Here is a 21149-nt window from a genome sequence, read left to right on the forward strand (position 1 = left end):
TAAATGACCCGGGACAAACCTCTGCACTTCTTTTCTTTAAAATCTTTTTCTTTTATTTTTATTGATGTATATGTGTATTGTGTGTACAAGTGTGTGCAAGTGCCTGAGGAGACCACAAGAGGGTGTCAGATTCCCTGAAGCTGGACTTACAGGCAGTCCTGAGCCACCAAATGTGGGTGCTGGGCACAGAACTTGTGTCCTCTGGGAGAGCAGCAAGCATTCTTAACAACTGCTGATCCATCTTTTCAGCTCTCTCTCTCTGTCTCCCTCTCTGTCTCTCTGTCTCTCTCTCTCTCTCTGTGTGTGTGTGTGTGTATGTGTGTCTGTCTCTGTCTCTTTCTCCGTCCCTTCTCCCCCTACCTCAGTTTTTCTTTGCTGCATACTTGGAGAGAGGGTCTCCATTCAGCTCAGGCTGGCTTCATACTTGAACTTCTGACCCTCCTGCCTTCACCTTCCAAATGCGGGGATAAACAGGTGTGTGTCCTGATGTTCCACTTAACAAATCTCTGCCCTCTAGGGCCCTCAGCTGCTTTATCTTTTCCACGGGAAGAACGACACGTGTCTGCCTTCCTTTCTATAGGACAGTTGCAGAGTTGTGGATAGGGAAGGTTTGTTTTTAAGAAAGGAGCACCTTGACCTGGAGCTCAGAGCCCAGCCCAGCTGCCTCCAGGTCCTCCTACTTCCGCCTGAGTCCAGGTTCAGGGGACAGAGGGCTTGAGCAAAAGCTGAGGCCCCTGACCCATTTCTTCTGCCTCTGCCCCTCGCTGCCCTTTTAGGTCACGCTGAGCCATTCAGAATGAGTGGAAATTTCCTCAGCCTGCCAGGAGCTTTCTGCCTGCCTTTCCCTTATCTCCACAGCTCTTCCGCCCGCCCGGCACCCTTCCCCAGTACCCTGCTCATCTTTCAAAACCCAGCCTGGCTGTTCCACTTCTAGGGTGCCGCTTCTGACGTGGCTCGAGGCCCTTCTCCTGATTACTGCTCTAGCCTCTTGCCTAAGCGCCAAATCTTCAGCTTCCCTCTCCCACCCGGAGCCCCCACAGTGCAGTCCGTGGCCCTTTCTAAAATACATCTTGTTATTCCCTGCTTAAAATAACCAGTCAATGGAATAATCCATCAATCAATGTTTCAAGGGCTCCTCCTTGCCCTCCAGGAAGGCATCCAAAGCCTTCTGATTGTCCTGCACCCACGCACCCTCAGCTTTCCTAAGAGCAGCCTATGTCGGACACGTAACCGTGTCCCTAGATGCACGTGGGATGTATTGGTTGAGTGGGTTGCTGATTGACTAAGTGATTGGAGCTGAAGCCATGCTTGAGCCACCACACGTCTCTGCTGACCCCAGAACTGTTAGGTCCCTCAGTAGACCCATTTTATAGCCAAAGGGGAGGCAGAAGGGAAGTGAGCCTTGGAGGGAGAAAACAAAAATCAATAAAAATGTAAATCTGGAGGTTAAAAGCTGTCCCAGGCTAGCTGTGGGGAGAGATAAGACTGGGCCAGCTGAACTCGCACTGACAGTGGAGAAGAGATTAGGGAGGGAGCAAGGGAGCTGCAGCCAGGGCAGAGCATAGGGGGTGAGCCTCCTGTCTCCTCCACCTTCCTCGCTCTGCACCAGGTGCTATTAAATCCTCTCAGAGGCAGGAAAAGAGAAGGGAACACTTCAGATTATCAGGTGCTGAGCTCAGGATGGTACCTTACCTGTCTGCCATCATGGGGAATGGATCTGCCCGCCTTATGGGTATGGAGCTGGGTGTGGAGGGATGTGGTCAGTTGTTCAGGGTCCCCCTATGACTACATGGTCTGAGATGAAGTCTGATGTCTCTGCAGCTCCAATATGAAGGGCTTTGGCCTGAGAAGCTGGCCTCTAGGAAGACTGTACAGGACTCCAGAGGGCTCCCCGCACCTCTGAAGCTGAACACAGCTGTCATCTTTGTGTGGGGGGAGAGGAGCGGTGATGAATTTTATTTATTTATTTTGGGCTTTTAGACAAGGTTTCACCTTGTAGCCCAGGCTTCCCTCAAACTCACCATCCTCTTGCCTCTGTCTCCTGAGTGATTGATAGGATTACAGCCATGCACCCTACACCTGGCTTGGTTTATAATTTTAGTTTTTAAAATGTCATTTGCATCTTTAATAAGGCTAGTTCCCCTACTTACCCCTTTATCTCCACGCCCTACGGCCTCCCTGGAGGTAGAGGCTTTTGAACTGGGCCTTGATAGAGGATAGGACTTCATGAAGAGAGGTGGAGAGAGGGACAGAGAGGGCAGCTGGTGTATCAAGGGGAAATGTTCAACACGTGCAGGTAATGAATGGTGAGGGTGTAGTGAGCCAACCATGGCTCCTGGAGCCGGATCCCCAGAGGCATCTGCCTGTCCTGGAGCTTCCCAGCTTCTCTAAGCAGAAGGAACTGGAAGTTAGGCACTGAGATGCTATTTCTAGTGTCTGTCCCATCTGCTCCTGGGCCTTCACCAGCAGTGAAGCAGGGTAGGGCCTGGTGCAGGGCAGAGAGAAGCACAGATACAGATGCTCACGGCTCTTTGTTGATGGGAGACTGAGTGTGTGTTTATGTGTTTGTTGGACTTTGTGGACATCATGAGTTTGTAGGCGTCCATGTATGTATATGTGTACGGATTTGTATGTGTGCCTGTGTGTATATATATGACTATGTCTGTGTGTGTATATATGATCATGTGAATGTGTGAGTGTGCATTTTTGTGTATGTTTGTTGTGCATAGTCTGCATGTGTGCATGAATATGCATTTCACTCTAAGTGTGAGTTGATGAGTGAATGAGTGTGTGCATGTGATTATGTCTGTCTGTATGTGTGAGGTTGTGTGTCTGCAAGTGTGCATGCGAGTGTATGGAATATGTGTGGGCATGTGTATATATGCACACATGTGTGTGAGAATGTGTAGTTTCTGTGTCTGTTCATGTTTGTGTTTTGTGAGTATATGCACGTGTGTGAGGATCTGTGTCTGTGTGTCACCACGTAGGTGAATGTACATGTATATGTGCACATGATCATGTAAATTATTATGTGTGTGTAAGTGGATACAAATTATTACGAGTGTACAAAGGTGCTTGCATGAGTTTTTATGTTTCTGTGTATGCAGACATGTTTGCATGTATGTGCTTTTGGCTGTATGTATGTGTGCATGTGTGTTAGGAGGATATGCCTATGTATGTGTATGTCTGTGCCATGTGCATGCGCTTATACTTGTGTGTGTGTGTATGCATTTTCTTTCACAGTTTGGACAAGCCTCTTTTGTCTTACTAGCTTTACTCTTGGCACATGGCTGCTCATCTCTCCTGACGGGATGCCTAAGCCTTCTCACCTGACCAGCAGAAGAATTTAAACTCATGGACAACGGTGTGGTTCCCAGCTCTCAGCTTCCCCAAGGGCCAAGTCCTAGTGGGATGAAGCTTAATTTCCATCCCTCAGGTCCCCCAGAGGCCAGCTTCCAGGGAGGTGAATGTTTGGTGGGCATCTGGACTGCTCCTCAGACCCATGAGGCATGCAAGAAATGCAGCTTTTTCTCAGTGTGGGAAATGTTCAAAGGGAAGACACTTGAACCACTTCTTCCCGCTCCAGCCTCCCTGTGGTTCAGCAAGTGGCTTCTGGCTGCTAAGACCTGGGCAAGGAGGAGATGGGGGTCCCCAAGATGTATGTATGTCCACCCCAGTTACTGCTATGCCTAGGGAAGTCACGGCAGCCATCTCTGCAGAGAGTGACTTCTGGGGAACTCCCCAGCCACAGCCCACCCCACTCGGCATTATGACGTTGAAGAGGCAAACACTGAGGGCGTGGCTTCTGTTTGTGGCTTGTGGCCCTGGAAACATAAAAGGAGTGGAGGAGGAAATGGAGAAATATGAATGTGTATGAAGCCCGAAGCCAGTCTGTGGAGAATCCTAACCATGAAGGTGTGTTCGGATGGATTACAGGCATGCAGGGGGATTATTTGATTAAAAAAAATATGCTGTTTTTCTGGATGGAGTGGGTTTTTTTCCCCATGCTGGGTACATGTTTACTTTCATATCTAATTTTGTAAAGGCTGACTTCCCAACATGAAACCCACCATCTGAAAGGCTCTAACACCCAAACTTCCTGAGTGCTAATGTAACTGCACGCATAGAACATTTCAGACCCGATTTCAGGGTCTTCATCACACACGGGAGCTCTAAATGTATTGCATAAAATGACTTTCAGGCTGTGTGCACGAAACCAAGATGAATTTGTGTTTAGATTAGGGTCCTCATTCCTGAGAGATTTTATGATAATGGTGCAAATATTTCAAAATATGGAAATATCTCAAATCCAAAATACTCTGGTCTCAGGCATTTTAAGGAGACACAGCCTACATGGTTAAGTTGCATTCATTATTTTCTTCCTTCCTTCCTTTCTTTCTCCCTTTCTTTCTTTTTGTCTTTTATAAAGAGAACTCTTGAGTTGTGTTAGCTTCGGTTTCCACAAATATGGATCCAGCTCTGGCCCCACCCTTATTTATGTATGTGTATATGTATGTGCATATGTATCTAATCATATAATTATATATGTATTATCATGGCCCCAAGCAAATCGCTTAGCCTTTCTGAGGTGATTTCTCTTCTGTAAAATGTGAGTGATGACGAAGACAGGTGAGGACTAGGACAGCCTCATGATCGTATCCCATTTTTGAAACCATTACTGGAGGAAATAAACCAGCCAAAGGGAAAATCAGGCCAGAATATAAAGAGAGAAAACAATGCAAGATGCCAGAGAGAATAAACTCCATGAGGCTGAACTCTAAATAACTGGAAGAGGCATGGCTAACGCCAACCTCTAATGCAGTTTAGAAGGATAAATTCTTGTCTTGGAAGAGGCACTCTGCGAAGACAAATTTAATAATAAGCTGTATGTATATGGCCAGATTATTCCTGTACGACCCGGGGAGCAGGAGAAACAACAGAATGAAAACCTGCTAACAGACTTGTCTTGGTGGAAGAGACTTCAAAATCCTTGGCACTGATTAGTGTAGGCTCAGATACTGGTTAAACACTCAACTGTAGGATAAAATAGCGACTAGGCTCTTCATCTTTCTCTTCTCCTCCTCCCTTTTCTCTTCTTTCTTCTCCTCTTCTCGTCTCTTCTTCTCTTTATTCCTTTTGGATTTTTTTGAGACATTCTCATGTAGCCCAGGTTAGACTCAAACTCACTATGTAGCTGAGAATGGCCTTGAACTCCTGATCTTCTTGTCTCCCAATGCTTGGTCACAGATGTGTGGCAGGCATGAGGGCTTCTATAGTCCCTTCTGCACAGGAGACAAGTACCTTGACCTATAGCTAAGAGCTAGGCACAAGGATAGGGGCTACTGCTAGCTCCTTCTCCCCTCTCTTCATGGCCACATGGTGGGGGCAGTGTGGTGTCAATAAACTGGCTGGGAGCAGATCAGTCCTTGCCCTCCTGCTGCCTGGAAGCAGCTAGGCCAGATAAGACTGGTCAGAAAGTCAGACCAAGCCTAACTTGGAAAAGAATTGGGGATTCCAGGGATTCTGACTCTAGAATGCTGCACTATAGCTCACTGTGCAGAGTTGGGCTTTGTCCTTCTCTGCCCCTAGACCTTGCACTGATCTCAGAGAACAAGAGGTCAACCCGACTTGGCTATCACAGAATCAGGTATTAGCTACAAAGCCCCAGGGATATGGTCTAGGATTCTATTCCCCAAAGCCACAGTGACTTTGGTAGCCCCTGGTCAGTGTGTGAGATCCTGACAATGCCCATTCAGTAGGAGCAACTCTGAATACAAACTGGTCTCTGAAGTTACAAGACCTCTAAAGGAAAGGATGGAGTTTCTTCCTTTCACCAACTGTGGCTCCTTAAAGACAAAAGCTGCAAAATCTGAATGAAAGAGCTCTTCTCCCACCCCAGCTAAGGTTCTTGCCTACATGCTTCATCAAATGTGTTATGTATCCTTCTCCTTGTTCTTGGGCTCTTCTTAATCTCGTCTCTGGAATCTGCCTCCAGGGGGCGCCAAATAGACACTTCTTGAAAGCAGCCTGGGCTTGGGGAGGAGGCCTTTACCGATGTGCACAGCTGGAGCCCGAGAGCCTGAATCCTCTCCCACTTAAGCTTGGAGAGGGTCTTCATGGGTGGCAAAGCTGGGGCACCTCCCTATCTTAGAATGGGGATGGGGGGATGCCGTACCGTTCCTTCTCACCAACAAGGCTTGGTTCCCAGTTGGTCATCTGGCTGGGGGAGCAATGACTAACACAACACAACTCTTTGGTTCCAAAGAGCAAGCAAAGTTAGAAGCTTGTTCAAAGTCACTTCACAGTTTAGTGGAGGAACCAGCATTGGAACATGGCACTTCTGACGCTCCATCTTGGGCAAAGGGCTCAGACGATGCATGGCTGAGCCTGTCATGCCTGGCCAGGGTGGGGTTGGGACTGTTGACCTCCTGGATCCTTGGGTTTCTGCTCTGGTTCAGATGCTTACAGTTGCTGTAGGTCAATGCTCTTCACAGTGGCCTTGACGCTGGTCTCTTTGTTCTGCTGCCTCAATATGGCCACGACTAAGGCAAAGCACACCAGGAGTCCACTTTTGAAGAAGAACTGGAGGCCGATGAACCTGGGGGAAGAATGAGGAAACTTGAACTCAGGAGCCCACTCTTCAGGGACTGGTTTTAGCTTCAGGGTGGGGATGGTGGGGTTAGTAGACATGGTACAATTAGAGACACTGAGATCTGGGGGGTCAAGGGAAGTTCTGCAGGGATCCTGGGTGTGTGGGAGAGACTAAATATTCCTCTTACTCTGTCACTGACAGATGTATGACTTGGGCTAGGCCTCTCCTACTTAACTCTTGAAGGCCCCTGGTTGGCAAAGCCTCCCTAGACTGTCATCCCAACCTGCAGGAACTGTGTCCCATAGCTCAGAGCTACAGGTGACCACCCCCCTTGTTGCAAGTTCTCCCAGCCTATGATACCCATACCTTTGGGATACCTCTGAGCTCTCCATTATATAGATAAAAAGACTGAGTCCCCAGGGAGAGAACAGGGCTCTCTCCCCTAGGTTCCCACAGTGACTCTGTTGTCTGATGGCTTAGAGGTGGCTCTGTCATAAGAGCCTGGGCCCTCTTACTTTAGCTCTCATAAGAGGAGCTATCCAGGTGCAGTAGCTCATATGAGAAATACCAGCATTTGAAATGTCGAGTCAGGAGGTTTGTCACAAGTTCAAGGCCAATCTGGCTGACTTAGTGAGTTCAAGAACAGCCTAGGCATAGCAATAGGTCTTGACTCAAAACAAAACAACCCAGGATTTAGTGGCACATGCCTGTGATCTCAGCCCTTGGGAGGCAGAGTCAGGAAGATTAGGGACTGAGAGTTCCAGACCAGGTGCATGAGATCTCTCTTGGAGGTAGCCTGGGGTTTGCAGGGTGGGTGTGCACCGACACAGACCATCCAACCTCATACTTACCGGGTTCGTAGCAGGTCATGGTCATAGTAGCGGCAGACGGCTCGTCGCCCACAGCTCAGGGCCCAGTGCACACAGGTGGTATCGATGGCACTACCATGGATCACAGGGCTGGGCATCCAGGCTAGGGAAGGAGAGGCTCAGGAGGCAGCAGAGGGTCACCATGCCCCGGTTCCCCACCCTTAGCTTGTGTAAGCCACAAGAGTGCTGGGTCTCTTGGCTCAGGAGTCTTTCTTTGGCCTCCAGCATGTATCTGGAGGGAGCCTCCATCAGACTTGGTGTGGCCAAAGCACAACACCCCCAAACAAATGGTCAGATCTTCTTACCCCATGCAACCCTGCATTTCCCGGGCCTGGCACACAGAAGACACCTGGATGCCCATTACCACCACCAGGGTTCCCGGGCAAGCTCTTTACCCAGTACTCTCAGGAGCATGAACTGCATCCCCACTGCCAGGATCTTATCTTCCGTCTTCACTCCTCTACCAAGAAAGACAAGGTTGTGTGAGGGTAGACTGAGACTCAGACCAGCACCGTGCAGCAGGAGGTTTCCATCCTCCATGCCACTCTTCCCCCAGGCTGAAGGTCGGGGAGGTGAGGCAGGCTCAGAGTCTATACCTGTCACCCCTCAACCTACAGAGTCGAGTCTCCTGCATCCTAGGCACATATACCAACTGTCTGGCTCACAGACACCACTGTAGTCACCCCCCGTTCCACAGTCCCACAGGAATCGCCACTAAGAGACCTGGGACAGCCATGCAGCAGGTCCAGTTCTCCCAGCACTGTAACCCTGTGGCCTGGGATAGCCAGCACCTGGTACTTAGGAAGTGCTCCCTATAACTCAGGAGCCCTGCGATCAGATCACTTCATCCCTGGGAGGTGGGCATGACACCAGGCCTATTCTGTAAGTAAGGGGGTTGCCAGCTATTGGGGTTAGAGCCAGGAATCAAGTCACCGCGGCTGCATTCACGGCTCTCCTCAGGCATCTGCTCCTTATACATTCTCCCTCATGCCAGCCTACTTTTTTGGACCCTCCACCTTTTTTCTTTTTCTCTTTCTCTATTTCTCTCTCTCTCTCCCTCCCTTCCTTCCTTCTTTCCTTCCTGTTTTTTTTTTTTTGAGACAGAATTTCTCCGTATCTGTTGTATCTGTAGCTTTGGAGCCTGTCCTGAAACTCACTTTGTAGACCAGGCTGATCTTGAACTCACTGAGCTCTGCCTGTCTCTGCCTCCTGAGTGCTGGGATTAAAGGTGTGTGCCACCACCGACCCGCTAACCCTCCATCTTCTAACATCCTTTCTTTCTTCTTTCCTCTTTCTTTTTCTTGAGACAAGGTCTTTCGATGCAGTTCTGGCTACCTTGGAACTCACTATATAGACCAGTCAGACCTTGAACTCACAGAGATGACCTGCCCTTGACTCCTGAGTGGTGGGATTGAAGGCGCATGACATCACACTCAGCACCTGATATTCCTTTCTAATTTGCTCGACTGTTGATAGCAAGCAGAGAAGTCCCAGCAGAGTGACAAAAGAATTAACTTGCTCTCAGATTTCCTTGTCCGAGTCCCTACCCCAGGACTACCATAGATGATAATTTGCTAGACCCATGGGCACTCTTAGGACAAGGATAGGAAGATCTTAGAAGCAGCACCCTGAAGATCCCAGGACCGCAGCAGGTCTTTATTCTATTCTCACAGCCTTGAGGGGTGCGCACGACCAGCCCACAGGGATTTTGTTGGTTTCCTAAACATCCCACTGTGGCCCATCCATTGCAAGAGGTTAGATCCACCTCTTCTTCCCCATAGGGTGTCCCCCATCAGGGAGGCCAGGTCAGTGACACACCTCTCCTACTCTGGGGCAAGGAAGCATCTAGGCTTTAAAAGGAGCCCCAGATTCTGAACTTCTCTGAGCCCAGTCTCCTTGTCTACATGATGGGAGAGAAAGCTTCATGTCCTCAGGCTGCTGGAGAATGAAGACAGGACAGGAGCTAGGACGCTCAAGTGGCCTCATTCTTTCAACTCTTCCCCCCACTGTCCCATGCTGGCTGTGGTGAAAGCATCCTGATCCCCACCCTGCCAGCCCTGCCGTCACCTTAGAATGAGCATGAAGGAAGGTGTGTGGGTGACGCTGGCCACCATCACTCCCAGACTGATCAGGAGAATGAAGGGCAGCAGCAGGTTGCTGCAGGCTGACTCGCAGGAACCTGCAGGCACGGAGCCACCTCCTGCCACACAGCTGCAGTTGGTGTAGAAAACCTGGAGGGAGGAGAATGAGGAGACGGACCTTCAGGAGCCTCCAAGGACAGCAGCTGGCCAAGGGCCTGGGGCCTGGGATGCCCCCGAGTGTCTACAGCCGGCAGGGCAGAGCTGGCTGGAGTCCCTGACTGATGATTGGTTGATCTGTGATCACTTGAGTCAAGCAAGGTGCCTGGAGGCAGATGGACTGTGTTTAGCCTGGGCCACAGCTGCGATGCAGAGAGACTATCCCTAGGTGAGCCCTGCGGCAGCCTGCAAAACTTCCAATGGTAGAAATACTAGGAAGTGGTTTGGCCACCAGTGACACTTTGGTGCCTGTAAGGAGCAAGGCTGGAGCTTCTTTTTTTTTTTTTTCCTATTGGTCAGAGGGTCTATGTGTTCATTTGTGTGTGTGTGGGTTTGTGTGTGTGTGTGTGTGTGTGTGTGTGTGTGTGTGTGTGTGTGGTTAAGCCTTTCGTGCAGGGCCTGGGGTCCAGGAAGCTCATACACAGTGTGTGTTCTTTAAATCTCTTCTTATGCTATTGTTCCTGCCTAGAAAGTCCTCCCATCCCAAGTCCTTGCTTGCCTAATGACCTTGGAAGATCTGCTATACATTCTGCTTCTTTGGGGGCTCTCTGGGACCCTCCTAAGTGGTCTGTGTCCCCTCTACTCTTGTATGTGCCGGTAGGGACAACGTCTGCCCTCCTGCAGCCTGAAGTCCACGTGGGTCATTTCTTTGAGCAGACACACAGCTGGGAGTCAGCTGTGGCTCCCCTCCCTGGGCTCTGGCTGGCAATGACACTTACTGAGAGAATAATGTTCTGCACCAGCCAAAGCAGAGGAACAAGGCAGTGACAGAGGGCAGAGTGATAGGCAGCACAGAATAGGAGGGGAAGGGGCCTGGAGGCAGAGGTTGTGTGGGAGGTTGGCCTCACCTGGCTTTTGCCCAGAGCCTCCTGGACCACATGACCCGTGCAGCCCGCATGGCAGGGTGTGATGTATTCCACGTGGGCACTGGTGTCGCAAACAGGGTTAAAGTCATCCGATTGGCAGGAACAGGGTTTTGCACAGCCAGGAAACAGGCTTGTCTCTATCTGGGCACTAGACAGAGAGAAGGCAAATGTGTTTGGCTGGGCTCTCTTCTCTCAGGGCCCTCTCTGCAGCCTGGCTCCTACTCTGAGAGCAGTGGCCAGCAATTTCAGCTGCAGCTTTTCCCTGAGGGAGAAACACTGAAATTCGGGGGACTTTCTAATCGGGGGAGTGAAAAGTCTGGGCCAGAGTCTGCAGTGCATCCTTCCAACCCTGGATTCTACATGTCTGGAAGCTCTGGCCAGTATCCCTGTGCTTGGATGGAACACAACAGAAATTCCTCCCAGAAGTGAGTGTCTCTACGAGCTGAATCACTGCCTCGTACAGCAAGGTACAGCTATGACGGGGCTCCGGCAAGCAGACCGCCCAGCTGTGGGGCCTCCAACCTGTGCCTGGCTTCCTCTGGTACCTTAATTTCTCTAATAGCTGGGCTGGGGTTCTCTTCTCACTGACACCCTCCTGAATTCTCACAACCTCTGTGTTCATTCTCCTGTCCCGCTCCCTGTGTCAAGTGTCCCCACCGGAAGATCTACTCCAAGGCACTAGAGATGCTCTCTCCCTAGCAGGAGAAATGGGAGAGTGAGCAGGAGCAGGAGCCCAAAGAGAGGCTGAGTTGGAGGGGGTGATCACCCTGAGGTGGGGGCAAGAGGATGGCTTTGGGGTCTAGCTGATCTGGCATCATGCTAGAAGGAAACACAGCACCCTTGCCAGGTGACGCTGTTTCATCTGTGAAGTGGGTATAATGATGGAACCCATGATAGAGATCACATGGGGACTCAATGGAACATAAGACGGAAACTCGATTGGCCTCCAAGAGCTTCAGTGAATTAGAACCCAGAACCATGAATTAACTTGTAAGAACTTTGGTGAGAATAGGAGTGAGATGCCATGGCAGAGCTGAGGAAGAGGAGGAGGAGGAGGAGGAGGAGGAGGAGGAGGAGGAGGAGGAGGAAGGAAACGCAGGCAGGCAGCACGGTCTGAGACCAATTGAGTGAGCTAGTTCCTGAACAACTAGCACCATGGACATCTGCCCAGAGCCAAGGTTTCTTACACACCCAGCAGGCTCAAGGCTTCCCTTGTATGTTTCATTGGGTCCCCATGAGCTCTCTATCATGAGTTCTATCCTTGTGCTATTGCATTCCCCGATGAATCGTAAGAAATGATGGTAAAATATCCGTTCACTTTTCACTTGAAACGTCATTGGGAGAACCTGGTCCTTGCTAGACTTGGGGCTTCCTGAGTGCCCGGCTGCAGGGCCTAGGGTGCGCTGTACATATGGAAGGTCCTACTCCAGACAGCCTGGCTGTTTGGGGAAAGGAGAAGGGAAGAAGGAAGGAAGGGGGCCAAGCGATAAGGGTGGAGCCCAGGTGAGGGAACCTGGCTCTTGAGTAAAGGAGGTTGTGCCAAGAAGGACTGGGGAATTTTAGCTGGGTGCTGGGCTTCCAGGGAAAATGAGATCACTGTAGGAAAAGACAGAGTTTCTTGACCTCTTCTGCCTCCTTGGGAAGGACTGCCCAGCTCCCTGCTCACCCCCTTTCTCCAAGTCATAGGGCATGTCATTTTGGGGCAGCTCGACTTCCCTCAGGCTATGCTGGGTCCTGCCTCCTGCGTGTGGTTTCTGTCAGCCTCCCTGGAAATACCATCCCATAGGTGGCTGCACCCTGCCTCAACCTCAGCCCTTCTCAGGCCTCGGTTGTCTTGCCCCCAATGTTCTATCCATCCATGCCTCTTCTATGGCATTAGGTGCCATCCGGTGACCACTGCTTGCTCGTACCTGAGACTAAGGAGAGACATGCATAGAGATTTGTAGGCACTGGGAGGAGACAGGCCCCAGGGGAGGCTCACTGACCTACCCGTTCCATGCGCCTTGAATACTCCTACTCACCCCAAGTCCTGGGTGATGCCTGCAATCTGATGAGTAGAGCAGCCGATGAAGAAGAGTGGCAAGCTGAGTACCATGCACAACAGCGACCCCAGCAGGCAGAGGACGCTGCACTGCATGGGGCTCAGATGGAGCCGCTTGACTAAGACACCTCCCAGCACGATGCCCACAATGGCCAAGGGGATAATGAAGGCGCCAAGAAGCAGGTTGGCAAAGGAGGCTGTGATGGAAAACTGGCGCTCCAGGAACTTAGGTAGGAAGGTGGCCATGCCTGCCACCATGGATGAGGTGCACACCTGGGACAGGACGACCAGCAAGAAGATGGGGTGGCGCAGCATCCTCAGCAGCACCCTGGGGAAGGCTGTTGGGACAAGCGGGAAGGAGGTGAGCATGCGCAGTCGGCCACGCCACCGACGTCTGCTCACCCCGACCCTACCGTTCCTATTCATCCCTTCCATTTCTGACTAGTGCGTCCCAGCCTATCCTGTTACATGTGATTCCCTTCCATCCCGCTTCCTGCTTTGGAATTCTCCTCGTGTCTTCCAGTTCATTGAGTTACGTGGGAATTTATTTAACGCGCTTATTTCTGCTCACTTCCGTCGGGGTTCGATACAGTTCTATCTCATTCCTTCTCATTTGAGTCCAGTTCATGCACACCCGTCTCGTTGCAGATTCTTTTCCGTCTCTATGGAATTATTCTCCCCCACAATCCATCTTGTCCTGCTCATTCTATGACAACCTGGGCTCGAGTCCTCCCTTCTTGGTCCTCAACCCAGGGGCCACTGCTGCCCTGATACCCCACAGCTTGTGCGTTTCCCAAGAGCACTGAACGAGTTACACACTTCACCCATTTAGCTGCTTCATTGCCACCTCGTCCCCATTTTATTTCAGAGCAGTAATTTTAATGGTATCAACTGCTTTATCTCTAGAGCCAGGACACACTAGCCATTTTATAAATATTGTTTAATGAGTGAGGACCAGATCAAATGTCCAAATGCCTAAGGCAGAATCTCAGGTCTCTAGAGAAAATGAATCCTGGGCAGCCTTGGGCCAGGAGGCTTCCTGAATGTAGAACAGAGAGTTAGATAGTGATATTTCATTTGTATTTTAATAAATAAATCTTGCCTGAAGATCAGAGAGTAAAACAGCCCCACTGGTCAGCCTTACAGACCAGGAAGTGGTGACACACACCTTTAATCCCAGTAGCCACACTAGTTTGCTGTAGAAATTTGTCAGTGCATGCCTTTAATCCCAGTGGTGCATGCTTTTGATCCCAGCCCTAGAGAGGAATATAAGATGGGAGGAGACAGCCCATAGATACAGTCTCATTCTGAGATACCTGGAAGCAGGATTGTCATTTCTGACTGAAGCAGAGGTAAGAGTTGGTGGCTAGCTGCTTTGCTTTTCTGACCTTCAGACTGAACCCCAATCTCTGTCTCTGGTTTTTTATTAATCATGCTAAGAGTTAGGACCTAGAGAATGAGGGGACTTGAAGAGGAATGTCCAGTAGGGGCATGGCCAGGACTCCAGCCTGAAGACAGGCAGTGGGGACCTCCCCAGGCTCTGGGCAGCTCCTGCTTCCTGCCTCGTTGCCTCATTCAGCTGCCCTCCCTGAAAGAGCTAAACCTTCGAGTTCAGAATGGCAGGTAGGTCCTGTCCCTCCTGGGTTCAGTGTCCTGGTGAGTAGGGGTTCTCAGAGATGTCCAAGGACACTTTCTGTTCCGACGCATAGGGTCTCCACTATTAAACATAAGGTATGGGGAAGAGGGGAAGAGAAACCAGGGTGTGCTGGTGAGGAGAGACAAAGCCATAGAGGTCATTCTACTCCTGTCCAACCAGAACCTTTGTCTCTGTGTTATAGGAGGCATGTTCTATCCTCCTATGTATCTGTCCTCAGAGCATAGTCAAAGTAGCTTGGTCCCTATCCTCATGGCCTGGGCCTATTTCCTTCAGAGCCAGAAAATAAAGTCCAGCCAGGAGGTTTGAACAGGAGCTAACACTGTGGAATGCGTCCAGTTCAAGTCCCTAGTCTCCTGCCTCCAAATGGTGTGTTCAGCTAGCATTTAGAGTGGGGTAGGCGGGTAGGCGATCTCACTCCAGGTAGCTGCTGCAGCCCCTTCCCCCTGTCCCTCCCCTCTTCTCTCTCTCTCTCTCTCTCCTCCTGCTTTTCCCCATCCCTCCACGAGTTGCCCAGAGCATCTGAAGTTTCCTGTGAACTGAGAGAGGTTTATATCAATTGCCTTCCCTGCAAGGTGGGCCCCAGAGAGAGGCAGGGACACACTCAGCTCATCCAGAGATGCCAGGGCACCGGCTCTCTTCACTTCTAGCACAGACCCGCTCTCCCTTCTGCCCCTCCCGCTCTGTTCCTGTCCTTCCTGTCAGCCTGGCTCCGGAGGACTCCTCCATCCTGCTCATTCCTCTGTACTCATCAATGCAGCGGACTATACACCCATCCCCCACCTCTCCACAGCACACAGCCTTCTCCACAAGGAATGGAAAATTCCTGGAGGGCAGGGCCATGCCTTTTCCTTAGCTACCTGAAGGGGAATTCCAGAGCCTGTCATCTGCTCAGATGCTCCTCTTAAGACAGGGCTTCCCCCAGCACAAGGTCTCCACAACAGACATGATAGGACCTCCCTCATCTCAGGGACCGTCTTGTCTCCCTCATTAGCCTTGCCCAGCTCAGAGGCGAGGCACTGGCCTTAAACAGAATGAGTGTGCCTTCACGTTAGTACTGTTTCCTCCCTCAAGCCAAAAACCCCCTCTAACTCCTGGACCATGTGGCTCCCATCAGACAAAGCCCTCCTCTGGCATCCTGGCCAGGTCTCTTCCATCAGACAGCTTTCCCCTCCATGTGCAGACTGTAAGAGAACGCGTCTCTCCCATCAGGTATCTTCCCTAGCCAGGGACTGTCTCCTCTAAGAGTTTCTTCTTCTCCTGCCGCCTTCCTGATTGCAGGTAGTCAAAGCCAGGCCCCTGGAGTCAGAATGGCCTTTGTAGATCTTTGCTGTCCAGAGGCCAAGTTGGCTAACTAGCCACAGGGTCTATGGATAGCTCCGTCTCTAGTTCCTCTAGGCTCCTCTAGAAGCTGAACAGTCTAGAGATGAACTGGTCCAGATCTCTCGCTCTAGGATTTAATTGCACAACCAGCTCCAACTGCTCTCTGGGCAGGAGGCGGAGCAGTGATTAACATAGTCTTCCATGGTATAGTGTGCTGAGCCTTCCAGAGTTGGGGGTGACTGAGATCTGCAGTGCAGGCCGCTGCCTCTAGGCCCAGCCCCATGGAATTCAGACATTCCCTTCTCCAACAACCCAACATCAAATCTTAGAAAACTGGCAAAGAATTGGATTCAAATTCTTTCCTACTTCAAATGTCTTTGGGGAAGGGTGAAGGATCTCTTTGGATAAATAATACCTTCCTAATAATAGATCCACTTTCTGTTCAGGCATGGATAAGATCAGGAAAGTAGGTGTGCTCATGGACAGACCATACCTTACACAGGCAGGTTTTTTTTTTTTGTTTGTTTTTTGTTTTTTTAAATAGTAGACAGTGCTGTCTGCCCAGGCCTCCACCTACTTGACGGTCACACCAATCCTTTAGGAAAGGTAAAGCAAATATGTCCAACCCAATCTTTATGTGAAGAAACTCAGATCAGAGACAGGAAAAAAAAAAACCTTCAGGAAACTCTCCACTGACCAGTGCCTCTTGACTTGCCTGGCACACAGCAGGCACTCAATCAACGTCCACAGGATTGAGTTCTTTAGCAAATGCTGCCTGGCCCCACTGTGGGCTCTGGTAACTGAGTGATTGATTTTCTTGTGTCAGGATCAGGGTAGCATGAAGTTCCTGTCAGCGAGTCTATTTCCTACTGTACTGAGAGATTGTCCTGGGAGACAGAAGCCCACAGAGAAGCAAGGACAAAGAATCAAGAAAGCAGGTCCCCAGCTTTCTACCCATGCTGAAGTCTGGAGATTTAATGAGCATTTACTCAAGGCTTCCTGCTTGCAGGCTCAGAGGAAAGTAGGGGAAGGACACAAGCTTTGACCTTCAGGAGTCCACTGCTTATGGCAGAGGATGGGCAAAGACAAGGTAGAACGGAGTCAGAAGCCCCAAGGATGCTGAAAGACCAGAGGATGGAGGCTTGTAGCCCCATTCCTGGGGGTGGGGGCAGGCATATCCAGAGGGCAGAAGGGCTCTTGAACATGACCTACAGGGACAAGAAAGACTGTAATGGACATTAGTAAGAAAAGATGTTCCTAGCAGAGAGGAGTGTATGACCAACCTTACCAGGAGTGTCTGGACTCATGAGATACCCATAGATGCAAATTAACTAATAAAGAAAAGCACTAAGGGACTGTGTTTAGTATAATCTCAAAGGCACCTCTGCTTTTCTCCCTCTATTTTTGCTTGGGCTCACTTACCTTTGATAAATTGGACCACAGTCAAGTCCGGGGCAATCTGGGGCAATCCAGTCTCTTTCTTTAAGGGCTCATGTTGAGAGGTGAGCTCCTCACCCTGGGAAGACACATAGCCAAGAGATTCTGTTCAGGGATGGCAGGGGCATAGGTGAGGGAGCTGTGGTGACTCCCCAGGGGCACAGGCTACCACTATTCCGTTGGTTCTTGGCCCTCTAGGTATTCAACAAGAAGACTTGAAAGGCTGAATGAAACTGTTGTGGTTAAATTGTAACAACACCTTAAATTAAACAATTTAAATTAAAAACGACGCTGGTGACTATCATTACCACAGGCACATACTATCATCAATATATATATTTGCATTTTCAAGATACAGGAATGAACTCTTTCTATTATCATACGCCCAAACTGGAATATTTTAGGTCTAGTGGAATGTGTGTTTGTATGAATTTTTATTTTTTGAGACAGGTCTCACGTGGTCCCGGTTGACTGAAGGAGACCTTGAACTCCTTTAAAAACAGAATCTCACTGTGTAGCTCAGGCTGGCTTAGAGCTTACCATGTCTTAAACTCTTGGTTATCCTCCTGCCTAAACTGCCAGAGTGCTGGGATGACAGCCATGAGCTATCACATACGGTTGACTTCAAAGTCCTGATCCTCCTGCCTCTGCATCTCAACTGCTGGGATTACAAGTCTGTAATGTCATGCCCGGTTTAAATTATCGTCACGTTGACTCTTGAATGTAGTTGCCAGAGACTTTGTCACCAGTCACACAAGTCTACTCATTGATAACCTCTTTTGGACACACTGCCTTAGATAGTAGCCCTGGTCACATCCTGGAAGAATGGTGTGGCTCGAAGAGCTGAGGGAAAGATGCCAGGAGTGAAAGGAAGTAGAAGAAGCTACATGGCACAGACCGAACTTACTCACGTTTCTTGCCAGGGAGGAATAGGCAATCTTGTGAGCTTTGTGCCCAGGTCACAGTGTGAGCTGGCCCTTATGTGTGCACGCCTGCCAGGTTGGCTGCACTCAAATCTGCCCCGTCATTTCAGTTCAGGTGCTGTCCGTTTGTCTTATTGCACTTGTTTGGTGAAGGGCAATGCAGTGTAGGGAATGCTACCAAGGAGATATGGAAGAGCGGGCCCGGTTGTGACAAAGGAGATGGGTTTGGGGACAGGAAAGGAGAGACAGATATGCAGGGGCTCAGGGGCTGTCAGAAGAGGTGTGGCTGAGGGAGAGGTGACAGAGCAGGGCACAGTATGACCCGAGGCATGGAGGTGGATGGAGCCTGGATTGGGGCAGACTGTGGGCACTACTACTCCAAATTTAACTACAGCCAACACTCCCCAGGCCAGCACCTGGAGACAGGTGATAGACTAGGGCCAGACCTGGGGGGTCTACAGCCGGATGAAGGGATGGGGACCTTATTCTGGGGTGTCAGGCAGGAGCCCCAATGCCCCAGATTCACACGCCCTATGCTTCCATTTGTTTCTACCTTTCAAACAGCATCTGTTTCGAGGAGCGCTGACTAATTGTGGGTTCTTCAGACAGGAAGCACTGTGTTGTCATCCAGCAGGGCTTGGGGTGGCCCATCTGGCCTGTGGTTTGCCCAGGTCAGCAAGCCTGATAGAACTTCCTCTCTTGGGACTTGGTGCTGACAGCAGCAAGCCTACAGGACACACAGGCTGTGAATAGGACTTGATGTGGGCTTCTAGCCACCTTGAAGCTATCTCTGAGGACAGCTAAGGTCCTAGAAGGCTTCATCCTGGGGCTGGGTCCCAGTCCTATGGAGCCAGAGCTGGGGTGCTGGCTCTCAGTGCCTACCTGGTGCCGTCACAGAAAGAGGGCACAAGCACCAGTTCCCTGAGAGCTGATGACCCTCTAAGGGGACGGGGTAGAGGATTGGAGCAGAACACCACTAAGTGGCTCACTTGCCCTCCCCAGGTTGACCTCTCCGCGCGTGTTAGCATGCTACTCTCTCCTTCTGTGAATCCTTTGCTTGTATTTGTTTTCCGGAACTGAACCTCAGTAGCATTTATAAGTCATGCGACTGCGCTGTTTACTTTTTGCAGGTCAAGTCCCCCAGGGGTAAAAAGAATATCCATACTGTATCTGCTGCGTGTGTGGCAGTAGATTCAATGAGATAAGACACACCTGGAACCCAGGAGCGCGCAGGAGGAACAGAATAAATGCAAGCTTAATTCCTACTCTTTTACCTAGCGCAGACCTGGGTTTGGTGGGAGCTGTCTCAAACTCTCTCTCGGATATAATGGAAAGACGATTCCGAAAAGCAGATAAACAGTGGTCAATCACCTTACTCCAGTCAGAGTGGCCGGCAAAAAGAAGACAAAAGGCAGCTAGCCCTAGTGAGGCTGTGGAAGGGGAACCCTTGCACACCGCTGGTGGAAATGGGAATGAGTATAAGCCAAAAGTGTGAAAGTGCCTCCCAAAAACTAAAAACGGGGCTGGGGATGTGTAGCTCAGTTAGTACAGAGGTCCTGGGTTCAAATCCCACTCTCACATAAACTAGGTGTGGTGGCCCCTGCCGGTATTCCCGACACACAGCAAGTGGAGGTAGGAGGATCGGGAGTTCACGGTCCTCTTTGGCTATATAATGAGCCTGGAATACACAGAGCCTTGTCTCAAAAAGGAAAAAAAAATGGTGAGATTAGGGCTGGGGATTTGGCTGAGTGGCAGACTTGCTTGCAGAGAGAGCGTGCATACAGTCTTAAGCTTGTAATAACCTAAGTCCTAACGTAAATAGGCAGGTGAACCAGCAACGTCTAGTGTTAGAGAGAGCCACATGCCCACGTTCACGGCAGTACCCGTCACAATGACTGAGATTCACAGTCAGCCTAAGTGCATTAGCAACAGTCTCTTAGCAAGTGAGCGGATGAAGACCATGTGAGAACTGTTCTTAACACGGAACAGAGTTCCTTCATTTGTCAGGATGCGGAGTGCATTACGTTAAAGTGTAAGCAGCCAGATGCAACAGATATTTGTAGGTGGAGTCTAAGGAACTGGAACTCAGGGCAGGGAGTTTGCAGCGGTGGCTCCCAGGGGCTGTCAGGGAGGACTAGGGAGCTGCGGGGGGGGGGGGGGCATGCAAACAGGAGGTACAGGTTCAAGAGGACTCTACTGCAATCGTGATGATGATGATGACGACGGAGACCCAGCATAGTGTTGGAAACCTTAGAATCGCTGAAAGAGTTGATCTTTAAGTGCCCACAGCAGACAACCACGGGAGGTAGTCTGCTGGACAGTTTGAGGTAGCCGTGGCCTCCTGAATACACAGATCAAAACATTTGGTACACCAGACACAGGCACGTGTTCTACTTGCTTGTTAAAAGAAGATTTGAAAAAAACAAACAACTAATGCTTCTTTAACTAGAAAAAAAATTAAGCATGTAAGAACATTGGCGGGGGGAGGGGAAGGTAGTTTTCTGTTTTGTTTTGTATTTCTTCTCTCCCTTAAAATCTGGCCTGATAGAGAAAGGAAATAAGTCCCTTACACCCTGAGCCTGTGCCAGGCGCTAGACCATCTATCCCCAGACTTTGCCTCCTTCATTCTTATGTAATTTTAAAATGTAGATGTGTTGTAGATTCCAGGGTTAGTAAGTAGCTGAGCTGGGTCAGGGGGCACAGGCATCATAAGAATCCCCCACCCAGCTTTTCTCCCCCCTACTCAGATGCCAGGACGACTTTCATTGGGATTCTTTAGCCAAAGCACAGTGGTAAGAATTAATGATATCTTGAAATTTGCAGGCAAATAGATGGATCTAGAAAAAGCCATATTGAGTGAGGTAACCCAAATCCAGAAAGACAAAGACAATATATACTCACTCATAAGTGAGTGACTTCTAGACATAAAGCAAAGAAATACCAACCTACAGTCCACAACCCCAGACAACCTAGACAGCAAAAAGGACCCTAAGAGAGACATACTTGGATCTGCACAGGAAGGAGAAAAAGACAAGATATCCTGAGTTAATTGGGAGTGTGGGGGTCATGGAAGATGGTAGAAGGGGAGAAGAGTGGAAAAAAATGTATAGCTCAACAAAAACAATAAAAAAAAAAATAAGACCCCCA

At 49.9% G+C, this 21149-nt stretch overlaps 1 protein-coding gene across 4 annotated transcripts in view; it reads right to left on the bottom strand.

Moving 5' to 3' along the window:
- Positions 1–4857: 4857 nt before the first annotated feature.
- The window catches only part of LOC121459098 (solute carrier organic anion transporter family member 2B1), a 41528-nt gene continuing 25236 nt past the window's right edge, over positions 4858–21149 (bottom strand). For all 4 annotated transcript variants that reach the window (XM_041668619.1, XM_041668616.1, XM_041668618.1 and 1 more), the window contains 7 exons: positions 17065–17158; positions 12646–13003; positions 10607–10772; positions 9529–9692; positions 7857–7921; positions 7444–7564; positions 4858–6598 (listed from right to left, as the gene is read on the bottom strand). In XM_041668619.1, coding sequence (XP_041524553.1) covers positions 6463–6598; positions 7444–7564; positions 7857–7921; positions 9529–9692; positions 10607–10772; positions 12646–13003; positions 17065–17158 — 1104 coding nt within the window. In that variant the 3' untranslated portion in view covers positions 4858–6462. The remainder of the gene's footprint in view (positions 6599–7443; positions 7565–7856; positions 7922–9528; positions 9693–10606; positions 10773–12645; positions 13004–17064; positions 17159–21149) is intronic.

The sequence above is a fragment of the Microtus oregoni genome, unplaced genomic scaffold (assembly GCF_018167655.1).
Source record: "Microtus oregoni isolate MIOR12 unplaced genomic scaffold, Mior012 000018F_ref0000195, whole genome shotgun sequence".
Classification (NCBI taxonomy): Eukaryota; Metazoa; Chordata; class Mammalia; order Rodentia; family Cricetidae; genus Microtus; species Microtus oregoni.